Source organism: Maniola hyperantus, chromosome Z (assembly GCF_902806685.2).
Source record: "Maniola hyperantus chromosome Z, iAphHyp1.2, whole genome shotgun sequence".
NCBI classification, from domain to species: domain Eukaryota; kingdom Metazoa; phylum Arthropoda; class Insecta; order Lepidoptera; family Nymphalidae; genus Maniola; species Maniola hyperantus.
The window spans coordinates 1418166-1435574 of NC_048564.1; the positions used below are offsets into that span (position 1 = coordinate 1418166).

At 36.7% G+C, this 17409-nt stretch overlaps 1 protein-coding gene across 5 annotated transcripts; it reads left to right on the forward strand.

Moving 5' to 3' along the window:
* The first annotated feature begins 212 nt into the window (after positions 1 to 212).
* LOC117995494 (protein angel-like) lies at positions 213 to 16185 on the forward strand. 5 transcript variants are annotated; one of them, XM_034983504.2, is made up of 10 exons: positions 213 to 346; positions 3093 to 3541; positions 4926 to 5044; positions 5497 to 5651; positions 6386 to 6550; positions 9717 to 9928; positions 11213 to 11302; positions 11964 to 12084; positions 13148 to 13344; positions 13826 to 16185. In XM_034983504.2, exons 2-10 carry the CDS (start codon positions 3228 to 3230, stop codon positions 13977 to 13979), a joined length of 1527 nt encoding a protein of 508 aa, XP_034839395.1. In that variant the 5' UTR covers positions 213 to 346; positions 3093 to 3227; the 3' UTR covers positions 13980 to 16185. The 5 variants fall into 5 exon arrangements, with proteins under 5 accessions (XP_034839395.1, XP_069365080.1, XP_034839396.1 ...); XM_069508979.1 differs by having other exon boundaries at positions 234 to 346; positions 3257 to 3541; XM_034983505.2 differs by having other exon boundaries at positions 262 to 439; positions 5500 to 5651.
* The last annotated feature ends 1224 nt before the right edge of the window (positions 16186 to 17409 follow it).

The following is a 17409-nucleotide window of genomic DNA, read 5'->3' on the forward strand; positions in this document are numbered from 1 at the left end:
TTAAAAAAAACTGGAAAAGAATCGACTGTTAGGCGGTACGAAGTTCGCCGGGGAAGCTAGTTACTTATAGAATACAATCGGTCATCTCACTTCGCGAATCAAGACTTCTCTTAGTCTATGCTCTATTGTTCTATGGCTGGAATCCAGAACGGTAATGCCAGTTAAAAAGTCAGATTGTCAATAGTCTTTGGGCATTTTGGGCATTGTGATTGGTTTTGTTGTGGTTTTGTCATTTGACATTTTATTTTATCACTTTTTATTGTTTTTATGGTGAAGTAAAGTGGAAACTGGAAAGGTTTTTTCATGGGTTTAGTGTGGTTTCGTGGTTATTTCTGAAAACATTTTGGTGGGTTAATATTTGTACCTAGTTTAAGTACTCGTCATGGTTTTTGCTCGTTTATATGTTCTAAATCGATAAGCTATGGCTTTTTACATGCATGTAAGTCAATTTTGTATATCATCGCTTTTAAAACAAATTCAGTCTTTTATTTCATTCATTGGTGTTGACCATAGATTAATTATTGGTCTCGCTCCGGTGTTGACATAATATGTTTATCTTTTGGATATTATACTTTGTAACAGAAGGACAAATTTAGTTATATAACTCCTCCCTATTTACAGAGTGGATTTAAGATTATCAGAACCCTTATTATAAATGCGAAAGTGTGTTTGTTTGTTGGTTTGTCCTTCAATCACGGCGCAACTGTGCAACGGATTGACGTGATTTTTTCCATGGGTATAGATAAAGACCTGGAGAGTGACATAGGCTACTTCTTATCCCGGAAAATCAAAGAGTTCCTACGGGATTATTAAAAAACCTAATTCCACGCGGACGAAGTCGTGGGCATCAGCTAGTTTTTCTCATAATTTGTAAGCTGTTCGAAAAATGTGTTACAATAGGTTTATAAAGATGGTCTCTCATCATCTATGTACAAAATGAATCCCATTGTTGTAGATATTATATTACTGTAGTTACTATTACAATAAAACTTAAAGCTGGCCTTATCTAATTACTATACAAATTATGCCCATGTGGAATGGTGCCAAGAATACTGGCTGCATTTCCGCGCTGGACAGCCAGGCTGATCCGTTGTGCAAAAAATGAGCTAGCTCTACTTTCACCATATGAAGGTTTGTAAGGATTGGAACGATGAAAGTACTTCATATTTTGATGTTTGTGGTACCACTATTGAATGAGTCACCATTAATTTGATTTAAGGGAGGAAGACGAGAGATAAAAGACATGGTCCTGAAACCCTAGTTAGAATTTCACACACAGTTTAAGATCTGGAGAATTAATTATTCTCCAGATCTTAAACTAAACCTGTGAAAAAATCACATTGATCTGTTGCTCCATTGCAACATGATTGAAGGACAAACAACTCACTTGCATTTATAATACGAGTAGTGATATATTTTAATTTTAATGTACTAATAAAGAAAAATGCCATGCCATGCCATTTCATTGAAAAATTTCTCCCATTATCAAAATTGAAACTTTGTACAACAGCTAAAGTCCATAATAATGTCCATAAATACATAGATTTCCTTGCTGTGAAATTTTAACTAGGGTTTCAGAGCCACCTCTTTTGTACCTTACCTGTACGTGTACCTTACCTTATACCTTTTATTTCCTACAGTAATATAATATATCTACAATGTTGTAAGTGTTGAAAATAAAATAATAATAATAATATATATACCTAATATATCATGTCAGACTAATTAGAAATTGTATCAAAAGTAAATGATTTAATAAAAATTAAGTAAAAATCTCTTAATATATTGTGTTAAATAGTTAGATATACTTACTTAATATAAATGATTTTTTTAATGAAACAGATTAAAAGTAAGTCTTCCTGTTATCAAATAGTACCAACTAGTAGGTTTTTTTTTTTTTAATTCGAATAAACTTTTACAAGTACTTTCAAATCAAGAACATGTTCCTTCACCTAAACTGAGTATTCATAGCCATAATATTTGATAATGTTATCTAAGGAATATGTGTATGGGAATTGCAACTAATAAAAGAACCGGCCAAGTGCGAGTAAGACTCACACACCGAGGGTTCCATACTCAGGTATTATTTTCGACATTTTGCACGATAAATCAAAAACTATTATGCATAAAAATAAATAAAAAAAAATTTGGAATGTACAAGTATAGCCCTTTCATATGATAGCTGTTCTCAGGTTCAGATGGGATTTGCACCTCTAATAGCCTGCTCATAGTCAGTCAAATCTGTGCTGGGATTTCGTACATGTAATCTTGTAAAATTCATTGATTGTTATGCCTTACATTATACATGTGTTAAAATAAAATCATTTCATAGATTTACATCATCCACATAACAAATAACTTATATTATACATGTAAGAAAAATCTTTTTTATTTAAAACTAGACTAGATGATGCCTACGACTCCATGCAATGCGTGGATTTGGGTTTTTAAAAATCCCATGCGAACTCTTTGATTTTACGGGATAAAAGTAGCCTAAGTCCTTCCCAGGGATGTGAGCTAATTCTGTACCAAATTTCGTCAAAATTGGTTAAAATGTTAGGCCGTGCAAAGCTAGCAGACCGACAGATAGACAAACGTTCGCGTTTATAATATTAGTATGGATTATAGTACTTACTTACTTAGTATACTAAGGTACTAAGACTGAAATCTATAGAGCACACTCAGACTTTGCTCAGACTTAAGACACTGTTAAAACCAGACAGCGTTATAGCGAAACTTAAGTCTGAGCAAAGTCAAATTACACTATGGGTCAATTGAAGAGTTGGTTAACATATGACCTCCTTTTTGCAATGTAATAGAGGGAACGTTCTTACGTTCTTATGTTATAATATACATGATATTAAAAATAATGTGCACACTTTTAATACAAAGCTTTTTATTGGGGTTTATCTATTGATTATTTTAGTTTAACAATTTCAAAGATTAATTTATTCATTGATACTTAAATATGAAAATTACAAATCAAAAACATCATCTAAACCTCAGTGAAGAGGCAAGGTGCCCAGAACGCTGGCTGCGTTACCTTGTTGAATGACTACTTTTAATTAAAATATATTTTTTATTCTTTGCAGCTCACATACCTAAGCCCCAGAGCAAAATCCATGTCAACAGCTACATAAATATACTGAAAACTTATCTAGTCATGTTCAGGCTGTAAATAGATACATGCTGCCTTCTATTTACCATGATTCAAGTTTTGTAAAGCTATGCTGAAACTGACTCACAGTTTTTACAGATATTCCAGGGTCACATGTGAGAACATAATATGTTATAGCACTATTGTGGAACGACACACACATTTGAGTTGTAGAGGCGAGACATGTGTTACGTGGAACGGCGCGCAGCTTCTCGGTCCGCTTGGTCCCGCCAGTTTTCAGTCGAGGCTTTTGTCCAATATAAAGAAGAGGTCTCGTGTCAAGAAGTCACATGTCAATGCAAATGCAACAAAAATACACAAACAAATGAATAACTCTGTACAACCAACGGTGACCAACGTTTGCTATGGAGGCCAGTTTGAAATGTAAGTATTTTTTATTTTAGAAGAAATTCACTGTACATATTAACAAAATAGTTACAGAAAAATCTTTATACATAAAAGGAAAAGCTGACTGACTAACTGACTGATCTATCAACGCACAACTTAAACTACTGGACTGATCGAGCTGAAAGAAACTGCTAAGAAAGGAGTTTGGAAAATTAAACCCCTAAGGGGGTAAAATAGGGAAATTTGTGTAGTCCACGTGGACAAAGTAACAGAGATAAGCTACTGTTAAATAAAAAAGAGACCTGACTGCGAGAAACCTACAAAACTTAATTAAACTTTAGTGCTAACGTGAAATTTTATGAATTTAAACTTAAATAATACAATTACGCTTTTAAATATAAATTCTCAAAAGAAATACAGTTAACTAATTCTTAGACATTTCAAATTAAGTAAAGTTCATTAAAATTCTATTATATTATTCTACTGATAAAAATCTTATAGTTTTGTAATACAAAACAGTTATAGATCTACCAGATTAAAACATCATTAGAGCAAGGTACTGCATTATCTTATCTCATCCTTATATTAACACAACAGACTAATATATTTTACTATCATCTAAGTAACCTTATGAAAGGGTTGCATAATAAGAGTTATTAAATTAAACAAACAGACAGACAGACAACAAAGTGTTCCTATAAGAATTCCGTTTTTCCTTTTGAGGTACGGAACCCTAAAAATATATATAATAGGAGCTATTAAAACACGAGTGTGAGTTCAAAAACTAAGCCGCATGTGAGGTGTTTAATAATATCACACAGGTGTTTTAATACGTAATTATGTAGAGTTTCATACACTTTTTAGGGTTCCGTACCTCAAAAAGTAAAATGGAACCCTTATAGGATCACTTTGTTGTCTGCCTGTCTGTCTGTTGGTCTGTCAAGAAACTGAAAGGCATTCCGAACCAGTGGTAGATGCATCCGACGATTCAAAAGTATTTGTGAAAGTATACTTTAGTAAAAAATATTTTCATTTAATTTTTATTTTTAAACCTACAGGGACCCCACCCGTTGAGCTAGAATAATGAAATTTGACAGATGAGTAGGTCTTATAGCAGACATTCGGGGAAAAATCTGAAAACCGTGAATTTGTAGTTACGTCATACAAAAAAAATTAAATTGTGGTCATGAAATAATAATTAGTATTTTCAATTTCCGCAGTAAGATACTATATCAAGTGGGTTATAATATGAAAGGTCTTCGCCTGTGCATTCTAAAACAGATTTTTATTTATTTTTATGCATCATAGTTTTTGAATTATCGTGCAAAATGTCAAAAAAATACGACTGTAGTACGGAAAACTCGTTGCGCGAGCCTGACTCGCACTTGGCCGGTTTATTTTTTTAATATCTGGTCGTTAGTTCTACAGATGGCACGTCAAGCGGGAGACATTCGGATTCTGACAACGACAACAAACAGACAAATATTCCACCCGACTTCCGGATATGGGAGCCCGTGGGAAAGAAAAGTTCATGTTGTGGTAAGTATTTACCAATTTGATTCTACTCCGTCAGTGAACGACGAAGTATAGAAATATTCTGTACGTTCCATGACGGATATGGTGTAACGAAATCTCTACTGTGGTGGGCGGTGCATATTATACTTAGTCTACGGCACGTTTCTTCAAATTCAATTGCGGCTCTATCAGTAAGTACCCTTATTATAAATGCGAATGTGTGTTTGTTTGTTGGTTTATTGGTTTGTTGGTTTGTCCTTCAATCACGTCGCAACGGAGCAACAGATCGATATGATCATTGGCATGGGTATAGTTTAAGACCTGGAGAGAGATATAAGCTACTTTTTATCCCGGAAAATCAAAGAGTTGCCACAGGATTTTTAAAAACGTAATTCCACGCGTACGAAGTCGCGGGCATCAGCTAGTAAGATAATCTATAATGGACTAGTACTTTAATGTTTCCATTTTGTTTTCAGAAGGTTTTAGGTTTAGAGTGATGTCTTACAATGTCCTGGCGCAGTACCTTTTAGAATGCCATCCGTATTTGTACACGAACTGCGGGCTGCAAAATCTCAACTGGAATTCACGTGCCGCAAAAATTTATGACGAGATATTGAGCTTGTCGCCTGATGTAAGTAACAACACTTTTTTTGACAACCTTCCTCCTTGGCGTAATGGTGAGCCAATCCATCAGCCTGTTTGCGTCCACCGCTGGACATAGGCCTTTCCAAGAGCGCGCCACCAAACACGGTCCTCCGCCTTCCTCATCCATCCGCTCCCCACCACCTTCTTTAGGTCATCGGTCCAGCGGGCTGGGGGTCGTCCCACACTGCGCTTACCGGTGAGCGCTGTGCTTTTATTACTGGGAGGTCATGGATTCGACTCCCAGCAGGGGAAATTTGGAATTATATAATTTCTAAATTTTTTCTGGTCTGGTCTGGTAGCACGAACCTTCTGGTACAAGAAACTCAGCTGTTGCCCTTTTCGAAGATTCATTTTACAATATTATTATGTCATGTATACAACTAATTGCAATGATGCGGGTGTTAACTAATCAGTACCCTTATTATAAATGCGAAAATGTGTTTTTTGGTTTATTGGTTTGTTGGTTTGTCCTTCAATCACGTCGCAACGGTGCAACGGATTGACCGTTGACGTGATTTTTTGAATGGGTATAGATAAAGACCTGGAGAGTGACATAGGCTACTTTTCATCCCGGAAAATCAAAGAGTTCCCACGCAAATTTTAAAAACCTAATTCCACGTAAACGAAGTTGCGGGCTGCAGCTAGTTTCAAATAAATAGTAATAAATCGAGGAGAGCATGTTACGATGAAGAAAATCAAAATGAAAACTCGTAATTTCAGATCTTGTGTCTTCAAGAAGTACAAGTGTCACACTTGAATACTTTCTACAGCAAGTTTGAAGAGATGGGCTATTGTGGTATCTTCAAGCAGAAAACTGGTGAGCGGCAAGATGGCTGCGCGATATACTTCAAGAAGTCTCTATTCGATCTGCAGGATCATATTAGTGTAAGTAAAGAGGATTTTTTTACCCAGTGCTGACTTTACCTATGGGGCAGGGCACGGAACGCCTCCAAAGAGAATGAGTCGCGAGTGGCGCTCTATCTTAAAAATCAAATATTTTTGAACTAGCTGATGCCCGCGACTTCGTCTGCGTGGAATTATGTTTTTTATAAATCCCGTGGGAATTCTTTGATTTTACGGGAAAAGTAGCTTATGTGTCAATCCAGGGTATAATCTATCTCCATTCCAAATTTCATCCAAATCCGTTCAGCCGTTTTTGCGTGATTGAGTAACAAACATCCATACATCCAAACATCCACACTAACATTTTTAATATTAGTCTAAATATATAAAAGTAAAAGGCGACTGACTGACTGACTGACTGAGTGACTGATTGATCTATCAACGCACAGCTCAAACTACTGGACGGATCGGGTTGAAATTTGGCATGCAGATAGCTATTATGACGTAGGATTTTTGAAAATTCAACTCCTAAGGGGGTAAAATAGGGGTTCGAAATTTGTGTAGTCCATGCGGACGAAGTCGTGAGCATAAGCTAGTAGAATTATAATCTTAATCGACAAGTCTATAATAATCTTAATAATAGTCTTTATTTCAAACTGTTCATATGTTAATGAAAAACTGATAAATATGTAGACAGCAAAGTAGTTTTATTACACACACACTGATAATATTGATTGTCTATATCGGTTAGTGGCCGACAGAAGATAATGAGTTATTATTCGTACCAAATTTTTTATACAATGTCATGACCTCCTTTTCTTTTAAGTCGTTAGATACAATTTGGATCTTATACGCCTCATTTCGTTGTTTTAGATGAATAAAACACAGCTGCATACGGCATATTTTCACTTTTACACTTTTTCTTCCCAGCCCAATGAAATCAGTGCCCTTATTATATTTGTTGGTTTGTCCTTCAATCACGCAACGGATTGACGTGATTTTTTGCATGGGTATAGATAAAGATCTGGAGAGTGACGTAGGCTACTTTTTATCCCGGAAAATCAAAGAGTTCCCATGGGATTTAAAAAAACCTAATTCCTCCACGAGGACGAAGTCGCGGGCATCATCTAGTTATCTTATAAATTCAACAATTATTGACAATCAAAGAATATGCTATAATACTCTGTTTTGAATAAATGCAAGAAGCAAGAATAATTGAGTACTTCCTATAACACATATAATAGATGTTTGAGTGATTTGCATAATAATTGGTTTTATCAACAATTGACATTCAAAGAGTATTCACAATGGTAACTCTTTTGAATAAACGGCTCAGACTTTAACTTTAAAAGAAAGAATACCGTGATACAATATGTATATGATGTTTGAGTAATTTACATAATAACTGGTTTTATCGTATATCCAAGCAAGCGTCGTAGATTGTCCCGATTAGGCCAACTTCATAAAATCATATATCTATACCCATGTAAAAAAACACGTTAATCCGTTGCACCGTTGCGACGTGATTGAAGGAGAAACCAACGAACCATAAAACCAACAAACCAATAAACCAACAAACAAATACACTTTCGCATTTATAATAAGGGTATTGATTGATGTACAGGTGAACTTTAAACTCCATGTTATGTAACAATACCATAATATTTTAAATTTATTTCGTTACTTTGACGCAAGCGAATTCGTTCACATAGATTTAGACTTTTAAAAGTCCTGTGAGAATTTTTTGATTTTCCGGGATAAAAAGCAGGATATGTCTGTATTTGGGATGCAAGCTATCTCTCTGCCAAAATTCGTCAAAATCGATTATAAGCGGATAGCCGCTATGAGAAGATAATATACAGACAAAGTTTCGCATTTTTGATATTAGTATGGAATAGGAACGATAATGTGAAGGATATCGTTTGTGTAAGAGAGCTCCATGCTTAAGGCATACGGTCTGATTTTATCACCAAGGCATGTTGTTATTGTTATGAATTCAATACTGGCGCTGATTCTGTTGTTTTTCGCTAAACTAAATTTAGAGTATCTGCATCCTTTTCTTTTTAATATTGCTAAAAAAGGATGGAATATGAATTTTACATTTAAAGACTCTAAATTTTAGTGCACGCTACAAATTCAAACGATACGCTCGCGTCTTGCAGCTAAAGTCACGAGGTTTAATGGCTCTAAATTAAACTGTGAAACTGTGTCTGTGTCTGTCCTTTTCATATAATATTAGTAGATGAGGATGCGAATGCTCTAAAATTTAGTTGTGCTCAGAATCAGTTCCAATTGTTTGTTTAAATACTATGATGTTTTGCATTTGAAAGTTTGCAAATGATTGGTATCGATAGGTTATGCTACATATTTTGATTTTATCTTCATGTTTTTGTTGAGCTGCGCGAAATGCCAATGTAAAGGGACCTTTTTCTTTTTTCTTTTTTTTCTTTTTACTCTTTACTCTTTACTGAATTCATTCTGTCTACGCACTGTTTCTATCACCCTGTCCTTATTACCAAAGATATACAGCCGTATTCCGAGGCGCTAATCGTTACTTAAGATTGAGTTAAAACGAGACAGATTTATGTGAGTGATATAGCTCTGTCTCTTTTTTACTAAACTTAAGTAACGATTAAGCGGCTCTGAGTACGGCTGTGGGTTTGCTAACTTTAAAATTGTCAATTTAACTAAAAAAGTATGACGAAAATAAGACGAAGTTATGACGTCACGTCTGTGTTTCATACAAACCCCCATACTGTAGAGCACTATCTCCGTGTATAAAGTGTCTGTTATAATGTGCTAACTAAATAAGGGCGGTGCTACAGTAGCCAAAGGGTAAATAAAAAAAAAACGGTAAATTTAAAATAGAGAAATATCTACGTAATAACAATGTAAATTGTTGAGGTATGGAGGTATGGACTGTCACTAAACATATTAAATTTTCTATCTCGGCATATTTCACTCCGTTAACAACTGCTACATTCATATCACTACCTCTGCTGACGCTAGCGCCATTTTAGAGGGTTTTTCAACTATTATTTACTGTTTACAGCTGGACACATTTTCAGCTTTTCCCCCTTAAGAGATTGTGCTCCTTGCCTCTACCACTCTACCACTCCATACCCCATGCTAAGCGAGCGTTTCAACGTTTGATAAAAAGTTGCTGATTTGACTAGTAGCCACCATTCTTATTGTTTGCTATTTGCAGGTGGAGTTTTACCAGCCCGAGATGCCGATTCTGAATCGCGACAACATCGGGTTGATGGCAAAGTTGGCGCCGAAATGCTCGCCCGGGACCCCCGTAGTGGTGGCCACCACCCACCTGCTGTACAACCCCAAGCGCACCGACGTGAGGTTGGCGCAACTGCAAGTGTTGTTGGCTGAGATCGACAGATTCGCGTACATCAACGACGGTAAAGAGTAAGCGTTCATTTTAACTTATCTCTATGTATAAAAATGAATCGCAAAATGTGTTGCTGATCGCAAATCTCGAGAACAGGTGAACCGATTTCGCTAATTCTTTTTTCATAATATTCCTTGAAGTACGGGTATGGTTCTTACGGAGAGAAAAATTTAAAAATTTGAATCGACTGTTAGGCGGAACGAAGTTCGCCAGGGCAGCTAGGTTTACAATAGAAATTCGTACTTACAGTACTACCACTTTATAAGTCGCAACGGCAAAATTCGTTTGCAGAAAAGCGCAACCTAACAACAATTCAAAGTTCTGTTAAAGAATAGATTAGACAAACATTTGGAAAACTCGAAGCACTTTTGATATAGACGCATCAGCGAAAGCGGCTTACTGCCGTACTTAGAGTCGTTTAATCGTTACTTAAGTTTAGTTAAAACGAGACAGAGCTATATCTCACACATAAATCTGTCTCGTTTTAAGTCAATTTTAAGTAACGATTAGCGACTCCGAGTACGGCAGTTAGTCTATTAAAAATAATCTAGTAGTATATAAAAAGAAAAGGTGACTGACTGACTGACTGATCTATCAGCGCACAGCTCAAATTACTAGACGGATCGGACTGAAATTTGGCATGCTAGCTATTATGACGTAGGCATCCGCTAAGAAAGGATTTTTGAAAATTTAACCCCTAAGGGGGTGAAATAGGGGTTTGTTGGTGTAGTCCACGCGGACGAAGTCGCGAGCATAAGCTAGTAATAACTAAAACTGAACCAATGAAATACACACCTTGTTGCTTAACGTTAAGATTTTAAATACAAGAACGACAGAGACCCGTGTTATCTCGCTCATGCATTGGCAATAGCGGACGGACGCGCGCTATGATTGGCTGAGATATTATCGCGCCATTCAAATTTATTTTAGGCGGCGTAACTTATAATTACAAGAATATGTGTGCAATTACAAGAATTGACCAAATTATAGTTTTAACATGCATTGTACATAAAGTTACATAAGTATAATTCGTAACAGGTCGACATGGCAAACGGGGTGGGGACGCCCCGCACACCCGCACAGCCTCCGCGCTTACCTCACACACCGATTGCCATGTAAAAAATTGAAATCCTATTTGGCCTTATTTTCAGTCTGTTATTATGTAAAATTATATTGTATATATCGCTGTTGATTGCAAAAAACAAATAAAAAATAAAATAAAAAATGTCGACCTGTCGTGAAATATACATATAATTAACGAATTGTTACTTTCTATCTGATTGTTTTATTTACACTTATAGATGGGGCTATCTGCCAATAATTTTGGCTGGGGACTTCAACTCGACTCCGGAGAGTGCGGTTGTGGAGTTGCTTGACAGAGGCCACGTCAGGTAGGCATTCATGACATGGCTAGCCATGGCCCGGAGCTTCCCTGGTGGGGGACTTAAGCCTGGTGACAGGCTCAAAACTTACTGAAATGGCAGCGGCCGGCCGGTACAATCGTATTGTAACAACATTTTGCACGATAAATCTAAAACTATGATACACAAAAATAAATAAAAATCTGTTTTAGAATGCACAAGTGAAGCCCTTTCATATGATAGCCCACTTGATATAGTTATCTTACTTTGAAAATTGAAAACACTAATTATTAGTTAATGACCACAATTAAATTTTTTTTGTGTGATGTAACCACAAAATCACGGTTTTCAGATTTTTCCCCAAATGTCAGCTATAAGATCTACCTACATGCCAAATTTCATGATTCTAGGTCAACGAAAAGTACCCTGTAGGTTTGTTGACTGACTTAAAATAAAAATCTGTTTTAAATCTGTAAAGCTTTTTGATATGATGATACCCTACTTGGTATATTAATCTTACTTTGAAAGTAACATACATAAACACAATACAATTTTTTTTGTGATGTAACCACAAATTCACGGTTTTGAACGGACTGACACATAGACAACGAAGCGATCCTATAAGGGTTCCGTTTTTCTTTTTGAGATACGGAACCATAAAAAAGTGAAGTTTCGTTGGTTTCTGTTTCAGTGCGAGTCCATTTAGAGACAACTCGGACTGGAAAAAGATCGGCGTAACGGACAACTGCCAGCACCTGTCCGTGTATTTGAACCGCCAGAAGGGAGTCTCCACTGATTCTACTATGATAAAGGTTTTACTTTTGTGTACTATTTTTGTAATTGTAATAGAAACAGTGCATTCAACTAAGGCTGAAGGATTACTATCTTACAAATGAAAAAGGACAATTTCATTCTATTTTCTTCAAGTATGTTTTACATTTTGTTAATTTTTAAGGACTTAAAAATTTGGGGCGGAGTGATGTAGGGGAATTGCTTACACTAGCATCTAGCCACTCGGGCATATATTGTAAGAAGTTGCGTCAGTAGTTCAGTTGCTCCCGGCCCGCCGTAGTGTTAAGTCCTTCCTTATCAAGTGTCACCGTATTTATTCTATTTTATGTAACAGTAATAAATTCCTAATGAACTGGTGAACTTGGTGTTATTTGAACCTGATAGACTGAGCAAGAACACGGCGCTAACTATTGGTAAGGTAAACCTCCAACAGGTAACCATAAACAGCCAAACTGGTGGAGCCAAAATTATAGTGTATATAATTTATGTATTACTAGCTTATGCTCGCGACTTCGTCCGCGTGGACTAAACAAATTTCAAATACCTATTTCACCCCCTTGGGGGTTGAATTTTCAAAAATCCTTTCTTAGCGGATGCCAACGTCATAATAGCTATCTGCATGCCAAATTTCAGCCCGATCCGTCCAGTAGTTTGAGCTGTGCGTTGATAGATCAGTCAGTCAGTCACCTTTTCCTTTTATATATTTAGATTATTAGACACCACTTGCAGTCTCCTTATATTTTCCGAATCGTAAGGTTGGCTGGTAGAGATCGCTAATAAGCGTTCTTCTCGTGCCTCTCAACTATTGTAGGTTGGCCGTCTTCTAATATATTAAAGGAAAAGGTGACTGACTGACTGGTCTATCAATGCACAGCTCAAACTACTGGATGGATTGGGAAATTTGGCATGCATGCATAGTCCACGCGGACGAACTCGCGAGCATAAGCTAGTCTCGTCATTAATCTATCTTTCGCCAAATTATAAAATTTGTGCTACTTCGGCTATCCCAGTCTATTCCCGGATGTTTCTAAGCCACGGCTTTCTTCTTCTACCGACGCTTATTTGATTTATCTTATGTTCCAGATATACAACTCGGGTTACCCGGACGGCCGTCGCAATCCGGGCTTGAACCCGCAGCAACATAAGGAGCTCTTCAACAGCGGGTACTTGGCGCACCCCTTACATTTGAAGTCGGTGTACGGCAAAGTGAAACACGACGGCCACATAGAAGCCACCACCTTCCAGGACTACTGGGTCACTGTGGATTATATTTATTTTGGGTAATATAAACTTTAATTTACTTTACGTAATAAAAGCTTTAAATTATCAGTACCCTTATTGTAAATGCCAAAGTGTGTTTGTATGTCCTTCAATCACGTCGCAACGGTGTAACGGATTTAAGTGATTTTTGCATGGGTATAAATAAAGACCTGGAGAGTGACATAGGCTATTTATCCCAGAAAATCAAAGAGGTCCCACGGAGTTTTTAAAAACCTAATTACACGCGGACGAAGTCGCGGGCATCAGCTAGTACGGAATAATAAGAGTAGCCTATATATTATAAACCAAGGTATAATATATCTCTATTCCAAATTTCAGCCAAATCAGTCCAGTACCTTTTGCGTGAAAGAGTAAAAACGCCCACACCCACATACGCGCGCACACCCACATACGCGCGCACACACACGCACACACACACACACACACACTTCACAACTATTGAGGATTAATGATGATGATTTAGAATTCCTGATGTTCCAGTGGTCGCAACGGCCTAAAGCTCGTGGAGCGCCTGCGGTTGCCCACGGCCGCGGAATGCGCAGCGCTGGGCAAGTTGCCCAACGACCATCTCGGCTCAGACCACCTAGCGCTTGCCGCCACCTTCGAACTAAACATCCTGAAGTCAAGTCTATAGCCGTCTTCAATTTTACGTCCATTGAACTAACTAATGAATCGGGTTATATGAATCTGTCAAAATTATGATGACACTAGCTAGTTCTGTTGTACACAATCTGTAGAATAAACTACAGTTTTAAAATATCTGACGTAGATTATGGATGGTCCGAAAAGGGTGAAATAGTGGAATAATGAATATTTTGTTTCTTCTAATTAATTATGTGTTACTAACAGCCGTACTTACTAGTCGCTTAATCGTTACTTAAGTTTAGTTAAAACGAGACAGAGCTATATATCTCTCACATAAATCTGTCTCGTTTTAACTCAGTCTTAAGTAACGATTAGCGACTCTGAGTACGGCTGTAAATAGATGATATTAAAACGGAGCATTTAAGCCAGAAATAAAAACTTGTTTTGACCGCAATTAATGGTCAAGGATGCTCTAGAGAACTCTATAGAACTCTCACTTGAAGTTAAAACGAGGCAGATTTGTGCCAGAGATAAATAACTCGTTCTAACTGCAAGTAATGTCGAAGGACGCTCTATAGAATAATTCTATAGAACTCTCACTTGAAGTTAAAACGGGGCAGACTTGTGCCAGAGATAAATAACTCGTTCTAACTGCAAGTAATGTCGAAGGACGCTCTATAGAATAATTCTATAGAACTCTCACTTGAAGTTAAAACGGGGCAGACTTGTGCCAGAGATAAATAACTCGTTCTAACTGCAAGTAATGTCGAAGGACGCTCTATAGAATAATTCTATAGAACTCTCACTTAAAGTTAAAACGGGGCAGACTTGTGCCAGAGATAAATAACTCGTTCTAACTGCAAGTAATGTCGAAGGACGCTCTATAGAATAATTCTATAGAACTCTCACTTGAAGTTAAAACGGGGCAGACTTGTGCCAGAGATAAATAACTCGTTCTAACTGCAAGTAATGTCGAAGGACGCTCTATAGAATAATTCTATAGAACTCTCACTTGAAGTTAAAACGGGGCAGACTTGTGCCAGAGATAAATAACTCGTTCTAACTGCAAGTAATGTCGAAGGACGCTCTATAGAATAATTCTATAGAACTCTCACTTGAAGTTAAAACGGGGCAGACTTGTGCCAGAGATAAATAACTCGTTCTAACTGCAAGTAATGTCGAAGGACGCTCTATAGAATAATTCTATAGAACTCTCACTTGAAGTTAAAACGGGGCAGACTTGTGCCAGAGATAAATAACTCGTTCTAACTGCAAGTAATGTCGAAGGACGCTCTATAGAATAATTCTATAGAACTCTCACTTGAAGTTAAAACGGGGCAGACTTGTGCCAGAGATAAATAACTCGTTCTAACTGCAAGTAATGTCGAAGGACGCTCTATGGAACTCTAGCCGATGTCCTACTCTAACTTAGGCTGGCGTGTACAGTTGTAGGGACTTACATTACCCGGGTAAGTCCCATTTGTTCTGTAGAACTTGACGTCATTGGACAAAATGAGACACTTTTATCTTAATGTGTTCCATATAACAATGGAGATTTTTTTTTCTTTAATAATATTATTGTTCTATAGAACAAACTTCTTTTTTCATGGCGGAATATCATTAGGTCTATACCCGAAACCCGAAGGGTGCCAACGGAAAAGATTTTTGTTTTTATGACGTCAAAGAAAAGCCAGTTCAAGGTGAAATGCTAGCATGTAGTTCTGTGGGACGAATTAGGATGAAATTTTGTGTCATTTTGTCCGATGACGGCAAGTTCTATGGAACAAATGGGCCTTACCCCATAAATCTATAGTGTGGTCTGTTTCCATTTTAGCACTTAATCAAGAATAGGTACATATTATAGTATATTATATATATACACATTTAGTACTTATTTATTATATTAATGGCCTGCGCAGAGGGACTAGTCCGCGGAGGACTCATTCAGAAATGCGTCACATAATGGAATAAAGTACTAAACGATGAGGACATATTTTGTTCTCTGCGGACAAAAATGTGTCGTCTGCGCAGGCCCTAAGTGATATTAAATAGTTTTATATAGAACTAATGCTCGGCATGCGTTGCAATGCCATTTTGTACTATTTTGTAACTATTCGGACGCTACCTATTTTAATAATTTTTTTAATACAAATAATAATAATTAAGCGCGTACGTGAGTATGAGAATGTTTTAAGGCAAAATTATTGAAGCGAAGTTTTAATAAAACGTAAAAAATCCTGTTTTTTTTCTTACTACTGATCGTAATATTTATTTATTTTAAATTTAATATACAAGTAGTAGTATACTGGTATCAAATAGTTCACACGGCATTTTCCAAAACCTGAATCTACTCCGAATATATCGCGGATATCATGCGGCGGGAATATCACCGACTTAAAAAAATTAACCTTAGAATTACACTACGACTGAACCTTTAGCTTTAACCAAGCTTTGATTTTTTTCATATTTTTTACAAATATGAAAAAAAATTACGTCAAAGCTTGTTTCAAAAAAATATTCTGGCTGAGATATGCGGGTAGTCTGAAAACTGCTATTATCCATTACTAAATATTTTTGTTAACTAAAAAGAAGGGTTACTGTTTGACCTGAAATATGTATGTCTGTTCGTAACTACTCGACAACTTAACCGATTTTGATAAATGATACATCATTCGTCTTGATGGCGTGTGTCACCGGGTACATAAAATACTTTAAAAAAAAACTCAATGTTGCGAATTGTATGCGCTTTAATGTGCGGGCTGAAAAAGGTGCGGTGCTAAACACAGTCAGGGGTTTTTAGAAAACTTTTTTTAAAATTACTTGTTAAGTTTTACGTACAGGTATTTTATTTATTTACGGACAAACCCAAAAATAATGCTGCATTTTTTTTACATTTTATGCATGATTTTTAGTTCTTTTTCCTTAGTTTAGTCAACATGACACCTCTCATATAATATTTTTTTCAGAGCGGTATGGTGATATAGCACTCTTATGGTTTTCCACATAGAAAAACAGCATGCGTGGTTGGGAAGCACTTCAACTAAGACCCCAAGTATGTTTTCTAGAATTAAACTGCGAATTCAAATTGCGGGTATCTCAGTGAGATGCTGCGTATTTTACACTATGCATTAATATCATTATAAACGGGATCAAAATTTGAAATGAGTAATGGATGGATCATTCCTCTTACATGTTAACATGTCTACGTAGCTGTTGAAGGTTGACATCGAGTGTCGAAACCATACACACTGCAGATGAATATCTCTTTCCAAAATTCTTCTAAGGATTTTCCGGGCCGCAGAAGTGTGTCTTCTTGCCGCTAGTTTTACATGAATTTTCACGTGGTGATTTGTTCTATCCTTGCGGTCAAACAAAGCAGCCCGTCTTTTCCGAATCGTCGCGATTATGCCACATAGCCTTCCTTATCTATCCCACTTCTGAGATGAAGCAGTGGGTTAAATAAAAACCAGCAAGCAGTA